Here is a 22,592-nt window from a genome sequence, read left to right as displayed (position 1 = left end):
GCATACTAACTTGTAAAACCACCCCACGTCTGTCAGTTTATCGTACTGTGGTGGCTTGCGTGTTGCTGTGATGCTGGAAGCTCTGTTGCTGGCATTTCAAATACCAGCAGAGTCACCCGTGATGGACAGGTTTCAGCGGAACTGACAGACTAGGAAGAAGGACCTGGCAGTCTACTTCTGAAAAAATTGGCCAGTGAAAACCTTAAAAATAGCAGCAGAACATTGTCTGATGTAGGGCTGGAAGACAAGTCCCTCGGATCAGAAGGCATGATTGGGGAAGAGTTGACCTTAATAACATGAATGGAGTCAAGCTTTTGGGACTTTCATTTGCTGATGTGGCACAATGCAAAATAAGAAACAGCTGCAAACATCCATTAATAATTGGAATGTGGAATGTACAAAGTATGAACCTAGGAAAATTGGAAGTCATGAGCAATGAAGTGGAATGCATAAAGATCCATATCGTAGGCATTAGTGAGCTGAAATGGACTCTTACTGGCTATTTTGAATCAGACAGTCATATGATCTTCTATGCTGGGAATGACAAATCGAAGAGGAATGGCATTGCATTCATTATCAAAAAGAACATTTCAAGATCTGTCCTGAAGTACAACGCTGTCAGTGATAGGATAATATCCACGTGCCAACAAGGAAGACCAGTTACAATGGCTGTTACTCAGATTTATGCACCAACCACTAAGGCCAAAGATGAAGAAATTGAAGGTTTTTATCAGCTACCGTCTGAAATTGATCAAACATGCACTCAAGAGGGATTGATAATCACTGATGATTGGAATGCAAAAGTTGCAAATAAAGAACCAAGGATGGCGAGACTACATCTCACATACTTTGGACATGTTATCGGGAGGGTTCAGTCCCTGGAAAAGGACATCATCCTTGGTAAAGTAGAGGATCAGCAAAAAAGAGGAAGACCCTCAACAAGATGGACTGACACAGTGGCTACGACAATGGGCTTGACTGAATGACACAGGACCAGGCAGCATTTTCTTCTGTTGTACATAGGGTCGCTATGAGTTGGAACCAACTGGATGGCACCTGACAACAAGTTTGTAAAAAATCAGTGCCACTGGGAAAAGAATGAATACAAAAAAGGGCTAAGAGTAGCTCTTGGAGTGGATCAAAGAAAAGGAGCCAATAAAGAAGAGTGGGGGCAGGGAGTGGAGGGAAAAAAACCTAAGAGCAAAACTAAAAAACAGGAATGATGTGGAAGCCAAGAGTAGAGAGAGGAGACCAAGGGGTTCATCAGCAGAGTCAGACTCTGCAGTAAGGTTAGTAAGATGAACCTACCTAAGATAAATGAAAACATGTCCATACAAATATTTGTACAGGAAGGTTCGTAGCAGCCTTGTTTATAATTGCCAAAACCCAGCAACCCAAATGTCAACCAACATGGATCAGTAAAAATGTGGCATATCCATATAAAAAGGAATGAAGTACTGATCCAAGTTACAACATGGATGAACCTCAAAAATACGTTAACTGAAAGAAATCAGATACAAAAGACCACATACTGTATGATTCCAATCATATCAAATGTCTTGAAGAGGCAAGCTATACAGACAGTAGATCAGTTGTTTCCTGGGACTAGAGGTAAGAACAAGGAGTGCCTGCAAGTGGCTCCAAAGATCTTTCTGGGGATGATGGAAGCATTCAAAAATTGGAATGTGGCAGTGGTTACACAGCTCTGTATATTTACTAAATATCATTTAATTGTAAACTTAGATCAGTTTTACGGTAAGTAAATAATACCCTAATAAAACCTTTTTAAAAAGAAAAGACAAAAATGAAAAGGCAAGCCACAGACTGGGAGGAAGTATTAGCCAAGAAATAACTCATATCTAGAATATACAAAGACCCTTTACAAGTCAGTAGTAAGACAACTAAAAAAATTTTATTGGGGAAAATATTTGAATAAACACTTCACCAAAAAAGATACGCAGGTGGCAAATAAGCACATTAAAAAATGCTCACACCATTAGTCACAAGGGAAATGCAAATTACAATCATGATGAGATACCACAACACACCTAGTAGAATGGCTAAAATTAAAGATGACCATATGAAGTGCTGTGAACCTCAAATGGTACGTACACTGGAAGGCAGTTTGGCAGTTTCTTAAAATGTTTAAATAAAACAAACAAAAAAAAAACCTCTTCTCACATACTCTGGACATGTTATCAGGAGGGACCAGTCCCTGAAGAAGGATATCATGCTTGGTAAAGTGGAGGGTCAGCGAAAAAGAGGAAGACCTTCCGTGAGATGGTTTGACACAGTGGCTGCAACAATGGGCTCAAACATAGCAACGATGGTGAGGATGGTGCAGGACCAGACAGTGTTTCTTCTGTTGTACACAGGGTCCCTATGAGTCGGAACCGACTTGATGGCACCTAACAACGCCGACAACTATCCTGCCTCATTAACATCAGGGACAGATGTTAGCATTTGTAACACATCACAAAATGAAGGATAATTACAAAATACAGGGAATTGTGTTCTAGCCAAGTTGACACATATCTTGGGGAGGACACAATTCAATCTGTGACAGCATATATGCAAGAAAAATGTGTACACGAATGTTCGTTACAGCTTTGTGATAGTCCAAACTAGAACCCAAATGTCCGTCAACATGCACGTGGATAAAGCAGCTGTGATATATTCATACGGTAGACTACCACTCAACAGTTAAAGAGGATCAAATGGATGGATGAAACGTATGCATCTCAAAATAATTATGCTGAACAAAAGAAGACAAACGAGTACATACTGTATGATTTCAATCATGTAAAATTCTAGGAAATACAAACTATAGTGATAGAAAGCACAGTGTTTCCACAGGGTTGGAGGGGGGAGACTGAAGAGGGAGACTGAGGGAGGAATTAGAAAGGGGCGGAAGAAAAGTTTTGAGGGTAATGGCCATGTTCATTATCTTGATTGGGGTGATGGTTTGACAGGACACACGTACATACAGACTCATCAAATTGACCAACAAAACTCTACACTTTTAGTGAATAGTTTATCACTCATCAATTTTACTTCAACAAAGCAGTAAAACAACATTTGGGGGAAAAAGAGCCTTCTGAAACAATTATATATCAAAAATATATGGGGCAGTGCCAGGAGTGGTGTGGGAGGGGGAAAGGAGGACTCAATGGCTAGGGGACACTGAGCTTCTGTTCAGGATGATGGTAAAATTTGGGAATGGGTAAACGTGATGGTTGAACAATGTGAATACATCTCACTGAACTGTACATGTGACGACGTTGAAATGTCAAATGTTTGTTATATATATGTTTACCAAAACTTAAAGAAATGAACAAAAAAAGTCTACTAGATAATTCAGGAGGGAGGAGGGCCCAAGCCATTCTGGAATTAATAGTCTCTTCAAATTTATTCTGTGTACTAGCCTTTGTGACACACATTTCTACTTCTCTTGGGTGAATACACAGGTGTGGAATAGCTGGGCAACGTAGGTGTATGTTCAAATTTCTAAAACCCTGCCACATAATTCTACAAAGTGGTTGTACTATCTTACACTCCCACCAGCAGTATTGAGTTCCAGTTCTCCCCATCCTCCACATATTGCCAGTGATTCAAGAAAAAAGTCAGGGTCTGTAGTACATTAGGCAAATCCTCTAGAAGCCATGGTGTGTTGAAGGTTGACACTGAGGTCAAAGAGCTAAGGAAAAGGTGCATCATGACCCGATTCTGGGTCCCCATTATGCAGCGATACAGGATAGTTCGATTCCAAGTCTTCCCCGCAGTTATGTTGGATTTTCTCCTGGTGGAATCCCAGGCCCTCTAGGTCATGTCATTCCTCAGAAAGAGCAACTGTGTTCTGCCCTGTTTCTAAGGCTGTGGTGTGTGGGGCGGGGGGGGGGGGTAGTATTTTGGAAGGGGAAGGTGAATGTTCACCACTGAATCTTCTAAATAACCCAGATCTGTGAATTTTATAGTAACACTGTTTTTCCTTCTATTTAGACTTTAGAAACTGTTATTCATCTAAGGGAGCTCCTAGATGGCGCAAATGGTTAACATGCTCAGCTGCTAACCAAAAGTCTGACAGTTCCAGTCAACCAAAGACACCCCGGAAGAAAGGCCTGGCAATGTCCTTCCAAAAAACTTGTCACTTAAACACACTATTGAGCAGTTCTACTCTGACACACACGAGGTTGCCATGAACTAGAATACTCAGTGGCAGCTACTTTTGGTTTTATAGGTGGTCCCCAGTTTACAATGAGTTCTGTTCCTAAGTCTGTCTTTAAGTTGAATTTGTACACAAGTCAGAACAGTTAGGTACTATTCGTATCTAACGTCAGTCCAATGTTTGTTTTAGTATATAGTACACAGTGTACCTTTCTATGCATAAAACATTAAAGAAACAGCAGATAAACTAAAACACCATTAACATAATAATACCGAAGCCCACAGTCCCAGAGTCAATTCCAACAGACAGCAACCCTATAGGGCAGAGTAGAACTGCCCCATAGGGTTTCCAAGGCCGTAAATCTTTATGGAAGCAGACGGCTACATCTTTTTCCCGTGGTACACCTGATGGATTCAAACTGTCAACCTTGCAGTTAGCAGCTGAGCACTTAAAACATAATAATACAGTAATAATAACGTTTGGATGCACATTGTGGCAAAGTAGCCTCCATCTGTTATTATGAACCATTGTACATACCTCGAATTTTTTATATAATCGGTTTTAAGGGGTTGGTTCGTAACTATGGCTTGTACATAAGTCAGACGTTCCTAACCTGGGTAATGCCTGTATTCATCTAAGGCAGAAATGAGGTGCCTAATGTCTAATGGTCAATCAGGGCATTGTAGAGATGACTGAAGAGGAAAAAAAAGCACACAGTGGCCCTTGCTCAGAGCAAGGAAGGAAAACTGTATAACTGTCCTGTTCATACGTGTGTTTTATTTAGAAGTTACATTAGAAATAAAGCTTAAAATTATGTTTAAAAATAGCTAAAGTACACGATAGGAAAAAGAAAATGGTAAGAAATAAAAGGATAGAAAGTTAATGGTGTATAGTAAAAGCTAAAGGAACATGATATAAGGGAAAGTTAATTAAAAATTAAAAGTAAGTCAAGTCAGAAAGATAACTGGAGGCACAGGCAGTATAAAGACCATGGTCCAAGGGCTGAGTCCCAAACCAGGTACCAGTGTCCTCCGAGTTAACCTAAAGAGCCTTCCAGTCTGGAGGCTATGGACCAGGCTCTGGAGCACAACCCTGTGGTTGGACCTGAGGGTCTGTCCTAGATTGGGCCAGCACACCCAGTGTCCAGCCAGGGGCCGTTTTCACCTGCTCAGACATCCTCTGCGTACTGCTCCCTGAGCAAGGCCTTCTCCACCTACCAAGGAAGGGGGAACCCATCTATTTCATGTTCAGGGGCTACTTAAGGCCTGGCAGCCTAAGGAAGTCTTTCTAGTTTTCCTTCCTAGAGCGCCTGCTTCTCAGCTCTTCACAGGTCAGGCAGGGTGAAGAGATACCGTACATACCTGAGCTGCCAACAGGAAGGGCAGGCTCTGCTGTTGAACACCCCTGAGGATTGAGGACAGAGGTGCTGGGTCTTTAGTCTTGGCTCTGCCACTTACTAGCTGTGTGCCTGTGAGGAAATGGCATCTCTGTGGCTTCAGTTTCCACGTGTAAGGTGTCATTAGACATCATTACTATGGGCTTCTGTGCACAGTCATCAGGCCAGCGAACACATGTGGCATAGACCATGCAGTGCTTTTGTTTGAAAGTCAGGATAATCAGAGACTTGAGGGAGGCAGCTGGAGGGTGGTGTAGCTCCCTGAACTTCAGAACTTACCTTTCCGGATTGGTCCATGAAGTGACTCCAAGGGGCATCTTCATGAGGCCACTCGTCAGCCAGGAAGGGGCCAAACTGCCTCAGGGGAAGGGCAGCTTACGTTCATTTTCCTCAAGAAAGGCTCACATAAGCTTAGAGGCACTGGTCTCCCCTCAGAAAGAAGTGGGGGATACCATGGGAGGGATGTGCTTCAGAGCCACCTGGCTGGTGAGTCACACCGCGAGGAAGCAATAGTGGTGTCTTCTTCCCCTGAGAGCTCTCAGCAGAGCTGTCTGCCTGGGCTGGGGCAGGCACGAGCCTACCTGAGCAGAGACAAGGTTGGAGCAATCCAGAAGGTTCTCCATGGATCCCACCTTCCTTTAACTTCGGTCAGGGCAGAAGCTCAGCTGCTGCTCTCAGGAGAGAATCTGTTTTATTTAGTGCAGCATCCCAAAGCCTACCCCATGTTAGACAGAAACCAAGACATATTTCCTGGTGAAGGGAGGGTGCGGGCAGCGGAGGGATGAAAGCAGGTCTCTATAAAAAGAAAGGCACACCACCCGGGTTCTGATGCTCGACTTTAATGCCACCTGTGGCTCCCGAGGCTCCAAGCGCCAAAGCACTCGCAGACAGGTACATGAACACACACGGGCAGTGCTATTCCATGTCCACAAGCCCCACATGTACAGAAGGAAGACACGGGGCCGGGGGCCTCGCACACTCCAGAGCGACTACCTGTCCTAGCCCGACCTTTGTTCCCACCTCCCCCAGCCCCTGCAGCCCCCGCAGCCCCTCCTAGTGCATGCATATGTATATATGCAAATTTTCTTCCAAAATTCCAAACACTGCCTCTTCCACCCTGTCCCAGCTTAACGCCTATTTCAGGACCGCGATGTGGGCACCACTTTGGTGCACAAGCCCCGCAACGTGGTGCCCAGAAAAGCCTGGGAGCGCTCGCACGAGGAGCAGACACGAACAGATGGTACGCAGAAGGAAGACGTTAGAAACTCTTACTGCGGTCACAACACTCAGCGTGAAGAGTTGTGTGTTGTCTGGCTGTTGTTTTTCTCAACCTCTTCAGCGCAGACCAGGATCCCATACTGATGCCCACCCCCTTAATGTCTCACAACAGTCTACGCCCCAGTCCTCCAGCCAGTTGTCTAGAACAGGAGGATTAAACCTGCTCAGTCTTAGGTTAAGCCTCCCGTAGTTCCCAGGCCATCCTAATCCCGGAAACGGACAACGGAGGATCCTTTGAGAGCTGCCTTCTGCAAGGGAAGCGCTGGGCAGCCTGGAGGGCCAACCAGAGGGGGAGCGGGGTGGTGAAGACGTCCGTCCTCCTGTTCAGAACATCACCAGGAGAACCCCTCCCCCGGGATGGCGTGATGTGCTTCATCGTGGTCTTGTTTCTGACTTTTTTGTTGCTATTGGTTTTTAAAATTTTTTGTGTTTTAGGTGAAAGTTTACAACGCAAATTAGCTTTTCATTAAAACATTTACACACAAATTATTTGTGACTTTGGATGCAATCCCTGCAATGTGTCAGTACTCTCCCCCTTTCCACCCCAGGTTCTCTGCATCCATTTGTCCAGTTTTCTGTCCCTTCCTGCCTTCTTGTCTTCGCTTTTGGGCATGAGTTGCCCATTTGGTCTGGTATACTTGATTGAGCTAAGAAGCACGTTCTTCCCACGTGTTATTGTTTGTTTTATAGGCTTGTCTGATCTTTGGCTGAAAGTGGACTTCGGGAGTGGCTTCAGTTCTGAGTTAGCAAGGTGCCTGGGGGGGCTATAGTCTTGGGAGTTCTTCTAATCTTTGCTAGACCAGTAAGTCTTTTTTTTGTGAATTTGAATTTTGTTCTACATTTTTCTCCTGCTCTGTCCAGGACCCTCTGTTGTGATCCCTGTCAGAGCAGCGAGTGGTGGTAGCCAGGCGCCATCTACTTCTGGGCTCATGCTGGTGGAGGCTGTGGTTCATGAGGTTTAATCTGTATTTTTATTGAATTTTGTTACGGCTAGCATTGCACTACAGTCCTAGCCCCTAAAGTGTCTACCTTCCTACCCAGTGAGCATAGCACCTGGGAGGAAAACTGCCCAAAGCTGAACACAAGGACGTTCCGAGGCCAGCAATTGAAGGGTCTGACTCCCCAGTAATCCCTGGCCCCTCTCAAGACAATGGTCTCGTTCCTCATCGTGGTGGGGAGCATTTACTAACATTCTGCATGAGAATTCTATGAAAAATACTTCCTTTGCATCAGGGAGCTTTCATCCTTTGGAGCCCTCTTCCTGTCCCAACCCTTTTTATGTGCTGGGTCTGGCTATCTAGAGTTAGGGAGGGATCTGACTGGGAGAAGCCATTTCCTTGAAGATGACCCCTTTCTTTGGAGGCCACTACCACAGAACACAACATCAAAAACCACCTCCCAGCCTGGCCTTGGCCTCTCAAACTGGGCTATGACATTCTTTTACTCCCATTAAAAAGAGCTCTAAGCTGGCCAGCCAGTGTCCCTCCTGCCTGCTCTGCTGACCCAGAGTCCTGTCTCCCCATCTGGGTCAGAGCACACCACTGTGAGAACAGCTTGGGGGGCAGAGAGATGGAGGGAGGGGGTCTTTGCTCAGCACCCCTGAAACCCCAAGCAAGTCTCAGGGCCTATTTATGAGCAAACCTACATTTGAGCAGTTACTCCATGTCTTATGTGGATGGACCCTACATGGCCCAGAGGTGGGATACTCGTGGCGGGCTGGACCACTGAAAGCACTGGGCTGACTCATCTGTGCTCCACTCACCCTGACCTCCTCCTGAGCAGCTGGTTTCTGTGTCTGCTGAGAAGTGAACACAGATTAGGGAGGAACACCATGCAGACCCACAGGAAGGAAAGACTGTGCTGTTGGAACAAGGCAAGAACCGTGCTGCATGGCTGAGCTGCAAGCGAGACGTCACTCCAGAAAAGAGACCGTGATAGGAAAAACACACACCTGGAACCTGAGGCCTGTCCTTTCCCCTTAGAGCTCGGTCTCCATCTCTGCTCCACCCATACAAGAGTGAAATTTAGGAGCTCCCACACAGGCACCAGGGGGTCAGTGCCACCCAGTCCCAGGAGGGAAGTCAGCCTGGGCCTGGGGCCTGCCCTCTCTTCCTCAGAGGGTTACAGACATCCTCAGCTCACCTTGCCCACCTCACAGTCTACTCCTGTAGGACTGAGACCTGTGGGGCTGCCCTCACCAACCCTTTGCATATAAATATCCCTAAGAGGACAGCCAGGGAGAGGCCAGGTATTCACCGTCCCAGGGGACAGAAATGTTGCATCTGACTAGTGGTACCACGTAGCTCTGCCTGGAGGAGTCACATGCTCACACCCTGACCAGCGCCTGGGCTGCAGACAGCCAGGAGGACATGCAGGGGGGAGATCCTTGGGGGTCTTTCTCTCTCACCAGTGTGGGAGTGACACATAACCAGGGTCTGCTGCTGGCTTCCTCCAGCTCCAAGGATGGCTGAGCCTCTCACCCAGCCCTTCCTTCACTGCCCCAGAACAGACACCCACCCAGAAGGAGAACGTTAGCAGGATAATGCCAAAGGGGCTAAAGGGGGGTCCCCGTCCAAGGAGGTTCCCCGCACTCCTGACCCTAACACACGAAAGAGTAGCCAGGGAGGTCTTCTGAGCCTCCCCGGAGGATGCTACATCTCAAAGAGAACAGAAAATCTAGGTGCCCTGTTTGCTCTGACTTAGGAAATCTTCAAAAGCAGATTCTGAAATTCGCATTCCGGCCCTGTGAGAAGACAACCCCCGCAGGCAAGGAAGGTTGGTGGAAGGTAGGAGAAGCCAAGGCCCCAAGACAGGGCTGTAAACATGGTGGTTTTCTAAGGCCAACCTGGTACATGGCTTTGGCAACTACAGTTACATCTCCAAAAGGTGGTGAGGGCCATGTGGGAAGAGAGAAAGCTTCTGTCCACATCCTCAGACGGCAAGGGGGAAGGGAGCACTGGGAGAGACAGGTGCTCTTTCTTCTTCAGGCAGGGGTTGTGAGGCTGTTTGGAGAGAATCCCATCCCCCATCATGTCTGTCCTTACACCTACAGCTGAGCACAGGAAGGGGCAGGTAAACAGTGTGGAAGAAGTGCTTACACCTACATTAGTTTGGTAACGTGACTCTACAAAGGGCAGAAATGCTCCTGCCTGGCCAAGAAGGTGACAGCACCTCTCTGGACTTCTCAGTCAAGCCCTAGCAAGACTCCATCAGCCGCAGGCAAAGCGGGCCACGCCTGGAAGCAGGGCCAGGGGAGTGCAGGCCCGGGCCCCATCGGCATGGGCCCTGAGCCTGCCTCTGAGGCACCACGGGGAGAAGGGAGCTGCACCGCCATGCCCTGGGAGCCGTGCCACAGGCCTCATCCGCACCTCGGCAGGTCCTAGGCAGGCAGAAAGCCACCCTTGCAGGGATCTTACTCCCAGAGCCACCAAGGGACACGGCTCCCCGCTGACGGCCTCTGCTCCCTACCAGGCTACTCACCACCATGTGATCTTGAACTCATAGATGGGGCGCTTGCAGTAGTAATGGTTGATGAGGTGCTTGTCACACACCCCAATGCACTGGTAGTCCACCGTGAGGCCCTGGGCCGACAGGTCCGTCACCAGGCAGTGCAGCAGGTCGTAGACATCAGCCACAGCCTCCCAGGGCCCGAACGACACGTCCACCTCGCAGTGGTGCTCAAAGAGCTGCCCATCGCTCTCGCTCCGCTCAAAGCGCAAGGAGCTGAGGAGCGGACACTCGTAGGGCGTGATGGGCATCTCCTCCTTGAAGACGCAGACCTTGAGCTTGGCGAAGCGGGCCTTCCGCTGCACCGCACGCAGCCGGGCGATCTCCACGATCCGCTCCAGATGGTCTGCGCAGGTGAACACAGCGTCCATCACAGGGTGGGGAGGGGCCGGGCAGGGGAGCCTCAGTGATGGCAGGATGCAGGAGGAAGAGAGATTCCCAGGGGAGGGGCTCTGTGGGCCTGGGAAGGGCACAAACTTAACCAGGGCTTGTGGTTCTCCATCCCGGTCCCGGCTGCCTTTGGCTTGACTCCAACTCACGGCCATGCCATGTGTGTGTCAGAGTAGAACTGTGCCCCATAGGGTTTTCAATGGCTGATATTTCGGAAGTAGACTGCCAAGCCTTTCTTCCGAGGCACTTCTGGGTGAACTGGAACGTGCAGCTTTTGGTTAGTAGCTGAGCGCGTTAACTGTTTGTACCACCTAGGGACTCCATGGTTTTCCACAGCAAAAAGGAAACCAACGGAACGAGGACTGTTCTTTTAGAAGGAAATGTGATGGCTGTCATAGGCAAGATGGCCCACTCTAGCCCGAATCTTCCTGGGGTGACTGGGAGGGGCGGGATTCTTTTCCATCCCAGTCATCTGGATGAACCTTGGAGCCACTTGTGCTGGTAGAGACCAAGGTACCGACAGATGTCAGGGACCCTCCTCCTCAACCCCCTCTCCTGGGCAGTTGACCCCTCACCTTTGTAATAGGGCATAAGTCCCAGAAACGCCTGGCGCACCTTCTCCCCCTTGAGCGGCTGCATGTTCTCCAGCTCCTCCAGGAGGGCTCCAATGGCGTAGTACTGGGCCTCCTTGTACACGGCCCGGACACGCTCCCAGGGCGGCAGGTCCCCTGAGCGTAGGAAGTTCAGCACATCTCTGAGAGGGAAGGACAGGGGGCTGGTGAGGAGAAGCTAACGGACCTGTGTGGTGCCACATAGTTAGAGCACAGGCTCTGGCCCCAGACTGCCAACTGTTGACCTCAGGTGAGTGACTTAACCTCTCTGGGCCTGTTTCCTCATCTGTAGAATGGGGAGAAATAACGGAACTACCTTATAACATTGAGGGCATTAACTGAGTTAATACATGAAAAAAACCCCAAACTCATGGCCATCAAGTCAGTTCTGAGTCATGGCGACCCTGAGTGTGCAGAGTAGAACTGCTCCATAGGGCTTTCAAGGCCGTGACCTTTCTGAAGCAGATCACCAGGCCTTTCTCCTGAGGTGCCTCTGGGTGGATTTGAACCAGCAACCTTTTGTTTAGTAGTAAAGCGCTTAATCATCTGTGCCACCCAGGGACTCCTGTTCTAGGGCTGAATAAAATCACATGTTGCATTTTTCAAAAATAAGACTCAGTCCTTCTAATTCTCTTTCCCGATTCCTTAGCACTGAGAGTGATCAGATTCCTCACTGGTAGGTGTGGGAAGAGTGCTCCTGTAAGGATGTGAGTAAACCACGCCATGAAGCAGCTGCCCCAATAATTGTCTATGACCGTACACGCCTAGCAACACCCACTACCTGTGTGTCCTCCCCTCCAATCCTCCACTTCAGGATGAGGAGACAACGGGCTCAGAACGCCCTTGCTCAAGGAGCTGAGGCTGCCAGAGACTCGGGTGCAGACAAGGTTGGCTCCAAGCCACACCCGCTGTACTTAGGACTTCAGCACAAATGGTTCAGATCAAACGGTCCTCCACAGGGTACTGGGGGTGCATGAGCTGTGTCAGCAGAGAAATGCGCCCCCAAACGCCCTGAGCTCCACTCTCTTTTATCTGGGTCTTCAGAAAACTTGGTCTGCTGATGATGACTCACAGGCCGCTGGAGTCCTGTGGCTCAAGCCGGAATGCCACAATACTCCACTCTCCACATGCCCGTGGCTGGCTCCTCACTCTGCAGTGCCACTTGGGCACGGCGCAGTAGCCTAGAGCCAAACTCTGTCCCCCTCCTCACACCCCCGTCCCATACAAGTCCTCTAGGACCTTCTGCAAGCCTTGGTGAGCTCCGGAGACCACAACCCTGGAGCAAGCCCCAGCTCAGAGCACTGTAGGAGCTGCCAGCTGAGGCCAGCACTTTCTTCTCCCAAACAGCCTGCAAACAAAAATCTTTTTATAGTTCTGCCGAGTGAAGTGACACTTTGTTTTCTCAGCCTTGGAGGCAGCTGACAGCCCAATGGGGAAACCTAGATGCTCCAAAGCAAACAATTTGGCCACAGGCTCCTTCCTGAGGATAAAAGTGACCTTTCCCAGTGCGGGTGTTCTTGTTTGACGGCCAGCACAGAGAGGTGGTGGTTGGAGGGTTTCTACCTCTCTGGTTCAAGGTCAAGGACCACATCAGTTCTCTACTCACCTCCAAAGTTAACAAAGAGTTTCAGGCACATACTCTGAAAGGGATGTGGCCAGGGATCACACCAACCAAAAGACACCAAACCCACTGCCACTGAGTGGATTCCAACTCGTGGCAGCCCCCTGGGTTATAAAGTAGAACTGTGCTGCATAGAGTTTTCTTGGCTGTAATCTTTGCAGGAGCAGTTACCAGACTTCCTTCTGTAGTGCCATTGGGTGCAACACCAGCCAAAAAAACCAAACTCATTGCTGTCAAGACGATTCTGACTCATAATGACCCTATAGGATAAAGTAGAACTGCCCCATTGGGTCTCCAAGGAGTAGTTGGTGAATTCGAACTGCCAACCTTTTGGTTAGCAGTTGCGCTCTTAACCACTGCACCACCAGGGCTCCAAGGAGTCACACCAGGGCTCTTTATTTAATCCTTGTTGTCTGATAGGCCTGCAGGGAAGCTATGTTGTTATTGTTAGGTGCCATCGAGTCAGTTCCAACTCAGAGTGACCCTACGAACAACAGAACGAAACACTGCCAGGTCTTGCACCGTTCTCACAATTGTTGTTATGCTTGAGCCCATTGTTGCAGCCACTGTGTTAGTCCATCTCATTGAGGGTCTTCCTCTTTTTCGCTGACCCTCTGCTTTACCAAGCATGATGTCCTTCTCCAGGGACTGGCCCTTCCTGATAACTTGCTTTTAAGGAGCATTCTGGCTGTACTTCTAAGACACATTTGCTCATTCTTCTGGCAGTCCATGGTATATTCAATATTCTTTGCCAACACCATAATTCGAAGGCATCAATTCTTCTTTGGTCTTCCTTATTCTTTGTCCAGTTTTCACATGCATATGGCACAACTGAAAACACCATGGCTTGGCTCAGATGCACTTAGTCCTCAGAGTGTCATCTTTGCTTTTCAACACTTCAGAGAGAACTTTTGTAGCAGATCTGCCCAATGTGATACGTCGTCTGATTTCTTGACTGCTGTTTCCATGGGTGTTGATTGTGGTTCCAAGTAAAATGATATCCTTGACAACTTCAAACTTTTCTGTTTACCATGATGTTGCTTCCTGGTCCAGGTGTGAGGATTTTTGTTTTCTTTATCTTGAGGTGTAATACAAGCCTTTGATATTCATCAGTAAGTGCTTCAATTTCTCTTCACTTTCAGCAAGCAAGACTGTGTCATCTGCATATTGCAGATTGTTAATGAGTCTTCCTCTAATCCTGATGCCAAGTTCTTCTTCTTACAGTCCAGTTTCTTGGATTATTTGCTCAGTGTACACGTTGAATAAGTAATGGTGAGAGGACACAACCCTGACACACACCTTTCCTGACTTTAAACCACGCAGCACCTGCAGAACAGCTGTAATTATTCCTTATTTCCTAAACAAGGAAACTGAGGCTTAAAGTCTTTAAGTTGTTTACATGTAAGGGAGCCACATGTCCCTTCTCAGAAAAGGTAATCTTTTTGAGGGTATGTTTTTCTTTATGGTTAAAATGACATGAACGACAGAAGGTTTTTGTTAAGCCTTTTCTTGGCAAAATCAAAGAAGGGCAGCCCTGTGTCAGCCCTTCCCTTACCTTTTTTGGTTTGTGTCTTAGTTAACTAGTCTGAAGGATGCGCTCTGCTCCTGGCTCTTCTTGCTTGGTGGTATGAGGTCCTCCTCCTCTCTGCTTGACGCTCTCTTTTATATCTAAAAAGCGATTGACTCAAGATATAACCTGAGCCTATAGTTTGAGTCCTGCCTCATTAACATAACTGCCTCTCATCCTGCCTCATTAACATTGTTATGGATTGAGCTGTATCCTCCAAAGATGTGTCAACTTGCCTAAGCCATGATTCCCCATATTGTGTGATTGTCCACCATTTTGTCATCTCATGTGATTTTCCTATGTGTTGTAAATCCTACCTCTGTAATGTTAATGAGGCAGGATGAGAGGCAGTTATGTTAATGAGACAGGACTCAATCTACAAAATTAGGTTGTAACTTGAGTCAATTTCTTTTGAAATATAAAAGACAGAAGCAAGCAAAGAGACACAGGGACCTCATACCACCAAGAAGGCAGCTCCAGGAGCAAAGCACGTCCTTTGGATCCAGGGTTCCTACACTGAAAAGCTCCTAGTCCAGGGGAAGATTGATGACAAGGACCTTCCTCCAGAGCCTACTGAAAGAGAAAGGCTTCCCTTGGAGCTGATGCTCTAAATTTGGACTTCTAGCCTACTAGACTGTGAGAGAATAAACTTCTGTTTGTTGAAGCCATCCACCTGTGGTATTTCTGTTATAGCCGCACTATATAACCAAGACAAACATCATAGGAGTTAGGATTTACAACACATAGGACAATATGTGTTGTAAAATCCATAAATAATCCGAGAAGCTGGACTACATGAAGAACGGGGTGTCAGGATTAGAGGAAGATTAACGGCCTGGGTTATGCAGAATTCCTTGCTGAAAGTGAGGAGAACTTGAAGCACTTACTGATGAAGATCAAAGACCACGGCCTTCGGTACGGATTGCACCTCAACATAAAGAAAACAAAAATCATCAGAACTGGACCAATGAGCAACATCATGACAAACGGAGAAAAGACTAAAGTTGTCAAGGATTTCATTTTACTTGGATCCACAATCAACACCCATGGAAGCAGTAGTCAAGAAATCAAACAATGCATTGCACTGGGCAAATCTGCTGCAAAAGACGTCTTTAAAGTGTTAAAAAACAAAGATGTCACTTTTAGGACTAAAATGCATCTGACCCAAGCCATGGTGTTTCCAGTCACCTCCTGGGCATGCAAAAGCTGGGCAATGAATAAGGAAGACAGACGAGGAAGTGATGTCTTTGAGTTAAGGTGTTGGCAAAGAATGTTGAATATACATACCATGGACTGCTAAAAGAACGAACTAATCTGTCTTAGAAGGACAGGAATACTCCTTAGAAGCAAGGATGGAGAGATTTCATCTCATATACTTTGGACATGTTATCAGGAGGGATCAGTCCCTGGAGAAGGACATCATGCTTGGTAAAGTAGAGGGTCAGCAAAAAAGAGGACGACCCTCAACGAGATGAGTTGACACAGTGGCTGCGACAATGGGCTTAAGAATAACAATGATCATGGGGATGGCGCAGGACCGGGCAGTGTTTCATTCTGTTGTACACAGGGTCACTCCGAGGTGGAACCAACTCAATGGTACCTAACTACATCAGGATAATCCCATCAGATCACAAAATGGTGGACAACTATACAGTACGGGGAATCACATTCTAGCCATGTTGATACACATTTGAGGGGACACAATCCAATGCACAGCAGTTTGTTTTACACTACAGTAAGAAGTCTGGGAACCACTGCTGCACACCACGGCAATGCGAAACCCCAGAATTTGGAACTAGGGTGTTTTCCGAGAGGCTGTTTGTACCGCCTGGGCCTCTAGGTAGGGTCATGCCTATTCCTTTCCACACAGATGACACTTCCAGTCTTAGACGGCATAGAACAGGAGTATCATCATTCCCAGCCACAGGTGTGTTACCTGGGACTTCCCTGTCATTGTCCCCTTTAGGAAAGTAACTAAGAATTTTGACCCAATTTAATAAGCACATTTATTAAATGCCATCAGCATGTTATCTCCCTTTCTAGGTACTATCGTTAAGTGTTCGGCTGCTAACCAAAAGATGAGAAATTCGAATCCACTATTGGAAACCCTATGGGGCAGTTCCTATAGGCTCACCATGAGTTGCAACCAACTCGATGGCAATGAATTTGGATTTTTTTGGTTTTTAGGTAGTATGGAAAAAAAAAAATAAAGCCACTGATGTCAAGCCAATTCTGACTAATGGCGTCGCCATGTGTTATATAATAGAAAACCCTACGGAGCAGTTCTACCCTATAACACATGGGGTTGCCATGAGTTGGAGGTGGCTCGAAAGAACAACAATCTTTGTAAAAGCAGACTGCCAAGGCTTTCTTCCATGGCCACTGACTGGGTTTTAACTGCCTATCTTTAGGTTAGCAGTTGAGTGCACTCTTTGTGCCACCCAGGGCCCTTCTAGGTGCTATGGAAAATGCCAAAGGCCCAAACCCAATCCCACACTACTCACTTGCATGGACTACAAAACTGAATGTGGAGGGGGGGAGACTCACCCAAAGTGAGTACCATCACGGTCAATGAAGTACCGGCCCTCGGCATCGGTGGGGATGTAATGCCGCCCACTGAACATGGCCGCCAGCATGGTGTCTTCATAGCGCCGCAGGGTGGACAGGCGTGTGGTGAAGTGGGCCCCTCCGATGTTGAGGGGGACAACCTCAGGAAACTGGAAAGGAACCACCAGGGCTCTCAGACAGGCCGGGGGAATGAGAGCCAGGCTGCCCGATGGGTGCCACGCCATTTACTCTGTCACCGGAATCCACACCCAGGGGCCTGTCTGAATGCTTTCTTCTCTCTCCTCTCTCTTCCCCGTACCATCAATTGCTGAGTCCTACCCATCCTACCCCTGAACTACTAAACCAGCTGCCACCGAGTCCATTCCAACTCATGGCGACCTCACACACGTCAGAGTAAAACTGTGTTCCGTAGGGTTTTCAATAGCTGATTTTTCAGAAATAGGTTTCCAGGTCTTTCTTCCAAGGTACCTCTGGGTGAACTCAAGCCTCCAAGCATATTAAGCATTTGTGGCACCCAGGGACTACTCCGTCTCTAAAACCAAACACCAAACACACAGGGATTTTAACCATTGTCACAAAACGGTTTGTGTATGAATTATTGAATGGAAAACTTTTTTATTGTAGCAAATTAGTTTCTACAGTTAAACAATTCATACACATATTGCTTTGTGATATTGGTTACCATCCCCAAGACATGTCAACACTCTCCCCTTCTCGACCTTGGGTTCCCCATTACCAGCTTTCCTGTCCCCTCCTGCCTTCTCGTCCTTGCCCCTGGGCTGGTGTGCCCCTTTAGTCTCGTTTCGTTTCATGGGCCTGTCTAACCTTTGGATGAAGGGTGAACCTCAGGAGTGGCTTCATTACTGAGCGAAAAAGGTGTCCGGGGGCCATACTCTCAGGGTTTCTCCAGTCTCTGTGAGGCCAGTAGGTCTGGTCTTTTTTGTGAGTTAGAATTTTGTTCTACATTTTTCTCCAGCTCTGTCCAGGAGCCTCTATTGGGATCCCTGTCAGAGTAGCCAGTGGTGGTAGCAGGCACCATCTAGTTGTGCTGGACTCAGTCTGGTGGAGGTTGTGGTAGCTGACCATTAATTCTTTGGGCTAATCTTTCCCTTAGTTTTCTTCATTCTCCCTTGCTCCCAATGGAGTGAGACCAGTGGAGCATCTTAGACGGCCGCTCACAAGCTTTTAAGGCTGAATGAGAAACTAATTTGCTGGATAAACTTTCACCTAAAGCACAATCAAAAGTTAGAAAACAAAAACAAAAAACCTACTGCTGCCGAGTCGATTCCAGCTCAGGGCAACCCATATGTTACAGAGAACTGCCCCATAGGGTTTTCTTGGCTGTAATCTTTAGGAAGGAGATCACCAGGTCTTTCTCCTGTGGTGCCCCTGGGTAGATTCAAACCATCAACGTCTTGGTTAGTAGACAAGCGCAAACTGTTTGCACCACCCAGGGACCTTATTCTACTTCCAAGAGCCCTCAAATCGGGTCTCTCACCCCAACCCCACTATCTCACTCTACAGGTCAAGTTTTCATCGCCCTCTTTCCACTGCCTGAGCTTGCCACCTCTGTACCCTTGCCCATGCTGTCTCCTCAGCCCAAAATGCTCTTCCCACCCTCCCTCTCCCTCATACGCACCACCTAACAAATGGAACTGCACCCAACTGTAGTGTAGGTTTTCATTGCACAGGGTCGCCTGGATGGGAGAGACTTGCTAACCCAGCTGTGAGCCCTTTACTAATCCTCACCAAGGCACCACAGGTTAACAGCATCCACTCACCCTAAAGGTTCCCCTCCTCTGTGACCATTTCTGCTCTCCTCTCCAACTACTAACTGAAAGGTTGGCAGTTGGAACCCACCCAGCAGCACTGTGGAAGAAAGGCCTGGCAAACTGCGCCCATAAATATGACAAGAAAACCCTATGGAGCGCAGTTCTACTGAGTAACACACGGAGCTGCCATGAGTCAGAATTGACCCGAAAGCAATGGTTTGGTTTTTGTTTGGTCCCTGGCCTTCCCCAAGATGTTGCTGTTAGTCGCCGCGGAGTCGATTCTAACTCATGGTCACCCCATGCGTGTCAGAGTAGAACTGTGCTCCACAGGGTTGTCAGGGCTGTGACGTTTCTGAGACACCTCTGGGTGGATTCGAACCACCAACCTTTTGGCCAGTGGTTGAGCACTTAGCCATCTGCGCCACCCACCCCCAGAACAGAGGTAACAAAACATTCCCTCCATCCTGCCTTCACTCTATGCCACACTCTATTACAGCACCTGGTACGATACACTGGTGATGATTTTCTTCTGTCAGCTGGCCTGACCAGACCCCAAGCTGCCCAGGGGCAGGGACAGCGTCATGTTCTCCACCCATGGGCCACCCACAGCAGGGCTCTGCAGATGTCCACTGAATACCTCCAGGCTTCCACTCCTCATTCTCTGTTCCTCACCGTCCCCTCCTGCTGAATCTGCAGAGATTAGTCTCCAGCTTGGCTGAGGTTCTGGAAGCAAGGGCTGGGTGAGGAGCAGGGAAATGAGGGGGTAGATTGGCCCTGGGAAGCTCCAAGTTCCCCCCTAAAATGCTCAGGCATTTTGTGTTTTTTTCTCGGATGGCGTTCCCAGCCTGCCGTTTCTACCTACAGCATGTGAAAGAGATGAGGCCGGTTCTAATTTTCCCACAAACCTCTTGTAGATTAACGGAAATGTTAGCCTAGTGCATACTTTTCAGTATCGTGACATCTCTCTGGCTCCAGTGAAAGTCTATGTACATTTATCCAGACAATCCCTTTTCCTACCTTTCAAATCCTTTGTGAAATAAAGTAGGAAACAAATACATGAACTACAACTTACCCAGGGCCTTGCACAGTAAAGACCAAAATAGTCGTTGAATGTACGATGAATGCACGAATGAATGAATGAAGCTGACAGGCATTTACAGCTCTGTGGCTGTGTGTACCGTTACTCTTCTGCTCTCGGATGAAGCGGAAATGCCTCCTGCTTACTCTATGTTGTTGTTGGCTGCCGTCAAGCCAGCCCCCGATTCATGGCAACCCCACGCACAATGGAACAAAACACTGCCCGGTTCGGCACCATCCCCACGATCGGTTACGACCTTTGGGATTCACAGGGTTTTCACCGGCTGGTTTTCTGAAGCAGATCGCCAGTTCTCTCCTCTTAGCTGTCTCAGCCTGGAAGCTCTGCTGAAACCTGGTCGGCATCAGAGCAACACACAAGCCACCGCTAACAGATGGGTAGTGGCTGCGCCTGAGGTGCGTTGGCCGGGAACCTGGGTCTCCCACGTGGAAGGGGGAATTCTCCCACTGAACCACCAGTTGCCCAGCTTGTGCTACAGCTCCTGTAAACCATTCTCTGTGCATACCAAGGATCAAGTATCGTTTTGGAGTAATACGTTCCCAAATGCATTACAAAGGTAAAACATTTTGTATTACAAACTTGTAATACAAGTTCTTTATATTTGTAGAGATCTTTAAATCTTTTCCAAGAGTATCTCCTAAAAATCCAAGTGTTTGTCGCATATTAGAGATGAGAAGACTGAGGCAGAGAGGAAACAAGGAACTGAAAATGAGTTCGAAGCAGCACAATGGGCAGGAAGCTGGCACCGCAGCCCTGGCCGCCCAGCTCCACGTCCTGCGCTCTTTCCCTCAAACCAAATAGTTCTTCCAACGACAATGCACAACAGGACCCTTGACAGTCCCCTCTGCTCTTGTTAAAAACAGCATCACTGTGCTTCCAGCGGTCCTTTTCTTCCAATTGCTAGGAGTACTTCTAACTGACAGGTTGGCGGTTCGAATCCACCCCAGGTGCCTCGAAAGAACGGCCTGATGATCTGCTCCTGAAAAATCAGCCATTGAAAACCCTATGGAGTGCAGTTCTACTCTGACACACATGGGGGCGCCATGAGTCAGCATCGTCTCAACAGGAACTGGCTTGAGTACCCCTAGAGTTTTGCTCATTTTCACAAGCTCTCTATGATGGAGAAGCTTGCTGGAGAAGCTCACAGGCCGGGAAGGAGGCAGAGTCCAGCCTGGCCCAGCATGTCTCCTGCAGCCCCAGGCTGAGTCCTCTGCAGGGAAGACAAGGTGTCTGTCTGGGCCTGGGCAGCTCCGGGACTCTTTTGGGATTAACTCACCAAGATGTTTAGCTCTTTGAAACCACTTCACACCCATTTCCTCACTGAGCCTCACACTGTGGTGACAGAAAAGCAAACTGAGGCCTAAAGGACCAGACAGCTTCAGGGAGGTGAGCAAGGAGCTAGTGAGACTTCCTCCGTGGGGCCCACCCCACTCCCGGCTGTAGGAACAGGGCTTCCAGCCCCAAGCAACACTACCTGCTTCCAAGAGCCTCACCTAGCCTAGCCCAGCCCAGTGTCTCTGGGGCTCTGTCCCCCGTCACATACTGCCACACCTGGCACTACCTTAGCCTCTACCTCCTGGTTTCCACCCTCAGTGCCCTGCAGCACCCCACCTCCCTCCTGTTCTCCCTTGTCTTCAGGGTCATCTCAGGCGTTACTGGGATGGAGTCCCACAAGGCAGTGAGACCAGGGGGAGCCACCGAGCATCAGGGCACAGCAGCTAGTGTGCTAGTGATGGAGGAGGAGGGGCTGTGGGGACACCCCTACTCCTCGGCCAGCTGCTCCTCTGCAGATGGCTTCCTGCCCCTCTCTGGGCAGCTGGAGGCTGGCTTTGGGCCGCCGCCCGGCCTCCTCTTGGCCCCTCGGGAAGACACCAGCATCTCCCGGCTTCTTGGTCCGGTCAGCGGCCTGGCATCCCGCCCCAGGTTGGTGGGGGCGGGGCAGAGGGGTGCGGTCAGTCACCCTCCCAGGCCGGGCGCACTGGGGGACTGGGGACTGGGTGCCCCGGGGCAGGGGACACACCCGGGCCATCAATGGTGGGGGAACCCAACCCCGGACCTCGCAGGGCGCCCGCCCCACGGGCAGCTGCCCGGCCCCACTGCCCCTCCCGGCCCCACTGCCCCTCCCGGCCCCGCTGCCCCTCCCGGCCCCGCTGCCCCCCCCCCGGCCCGCCCCGGTACCTCCTGGGGCAGCAGCGGCAGCGCGTGACCCGCCTGCGTGGCCGTCGGGGTGGCCGGCTCCAGAGAGTCGTCCTCGGCGTCGGAGCTGGACATGGCACCGGCCGGGGGACGGCTGTCTGGCTCCCGCCCCGTGACTACCACCATCCCTCTGGCTCCGGGCAGGGGCACGGCTCGGGCACTAGGGCTGAGCAGCGCTGGACATGACGCGGCTGGCTGACCGGCGGCGGGGCCGGAGGGGGCCGCTCCCTCAGCGGACCGGATCGGGACCACCGCCGACAGCGTCCACTGGCCCCATCGGGCCGCCGCCCCCATTGGCTGAGCCCGGCGCACTCCGCCCTGATAGGCAGCAGGCTTGCCCAATCCCCGAGCAGGAGCGCGTTCAGCCTGCGTCTGAGTGGCCTGCTTGCCTGCCCGGCTCTGATTGGCCCTCTCCGCCCTCTAGC

General features: G+C 49.2%; 1 protein-coding gene across 10 annotated transcripts; it reads right to left on the bottom strand.

The window, feature by feature from the left end:
- Positions 1–5,024: 5,024 nt before the first annotated feature.
- On the bottom strand, positions 5,025–22,588 carry KCTD7 (potassium channel tetramerization domain containing 7). Of its 10 annotated transcripts, none has more exons than XM_064296069.1 (4): positions 22,150–22,585; positions 17,083–17,252; positions 11,312–11,490; positions 5,025–10,806 (listed from the first exon to the last, which is right to left on the bottom strand). In XM_064296069.1, the coding sequence occupies exons 1-4, from the start codon at positions 22,459–22,461 to the stop codon at positions 10,316–10,318; spliced, it is 1,152 nt and encodes a 383-aa protein (XP_064152139.1). In that variant the 5' UTR covers positions 22,462–22,585; the 3' UTR covers positions 5,025–10,315. The 10 variants fall into 10 exon arrangements, with proteins under 10 accessions (XP_064152139.1, XP_064152140.1, XP_064152141.1 ...); XM_064296070.1 differs by having other exon boundaries at positions 5,025–10,692; positions 22,150–22,583; XM_064296071.1 differs by having other exon boundaries at positions 17,083–20,950; positions 22,150–22,246.
- Positions 22,589–22,592: the final 4 nt, after the last annotated feature.

Source organism: Loxodonta africana, chromosome 12 (genome assembly GCF_030014295.1).
Source record: "Loxodonta africana isolate mLoxAfr1 chromosome 12, mLoxAfr1.hap2, whole genome shotgun sequence".
NCBI classification, from domain to species: domain Eukaryota; kingdom Metazoa; phylum Chordata; class Mammalia; order Proboscidea; family Elephantidae; genus Loxodonta; species Loxodonta africana.
This window is presented reverse-complemented; position numbering and strand designations above follow the sequence as displayed.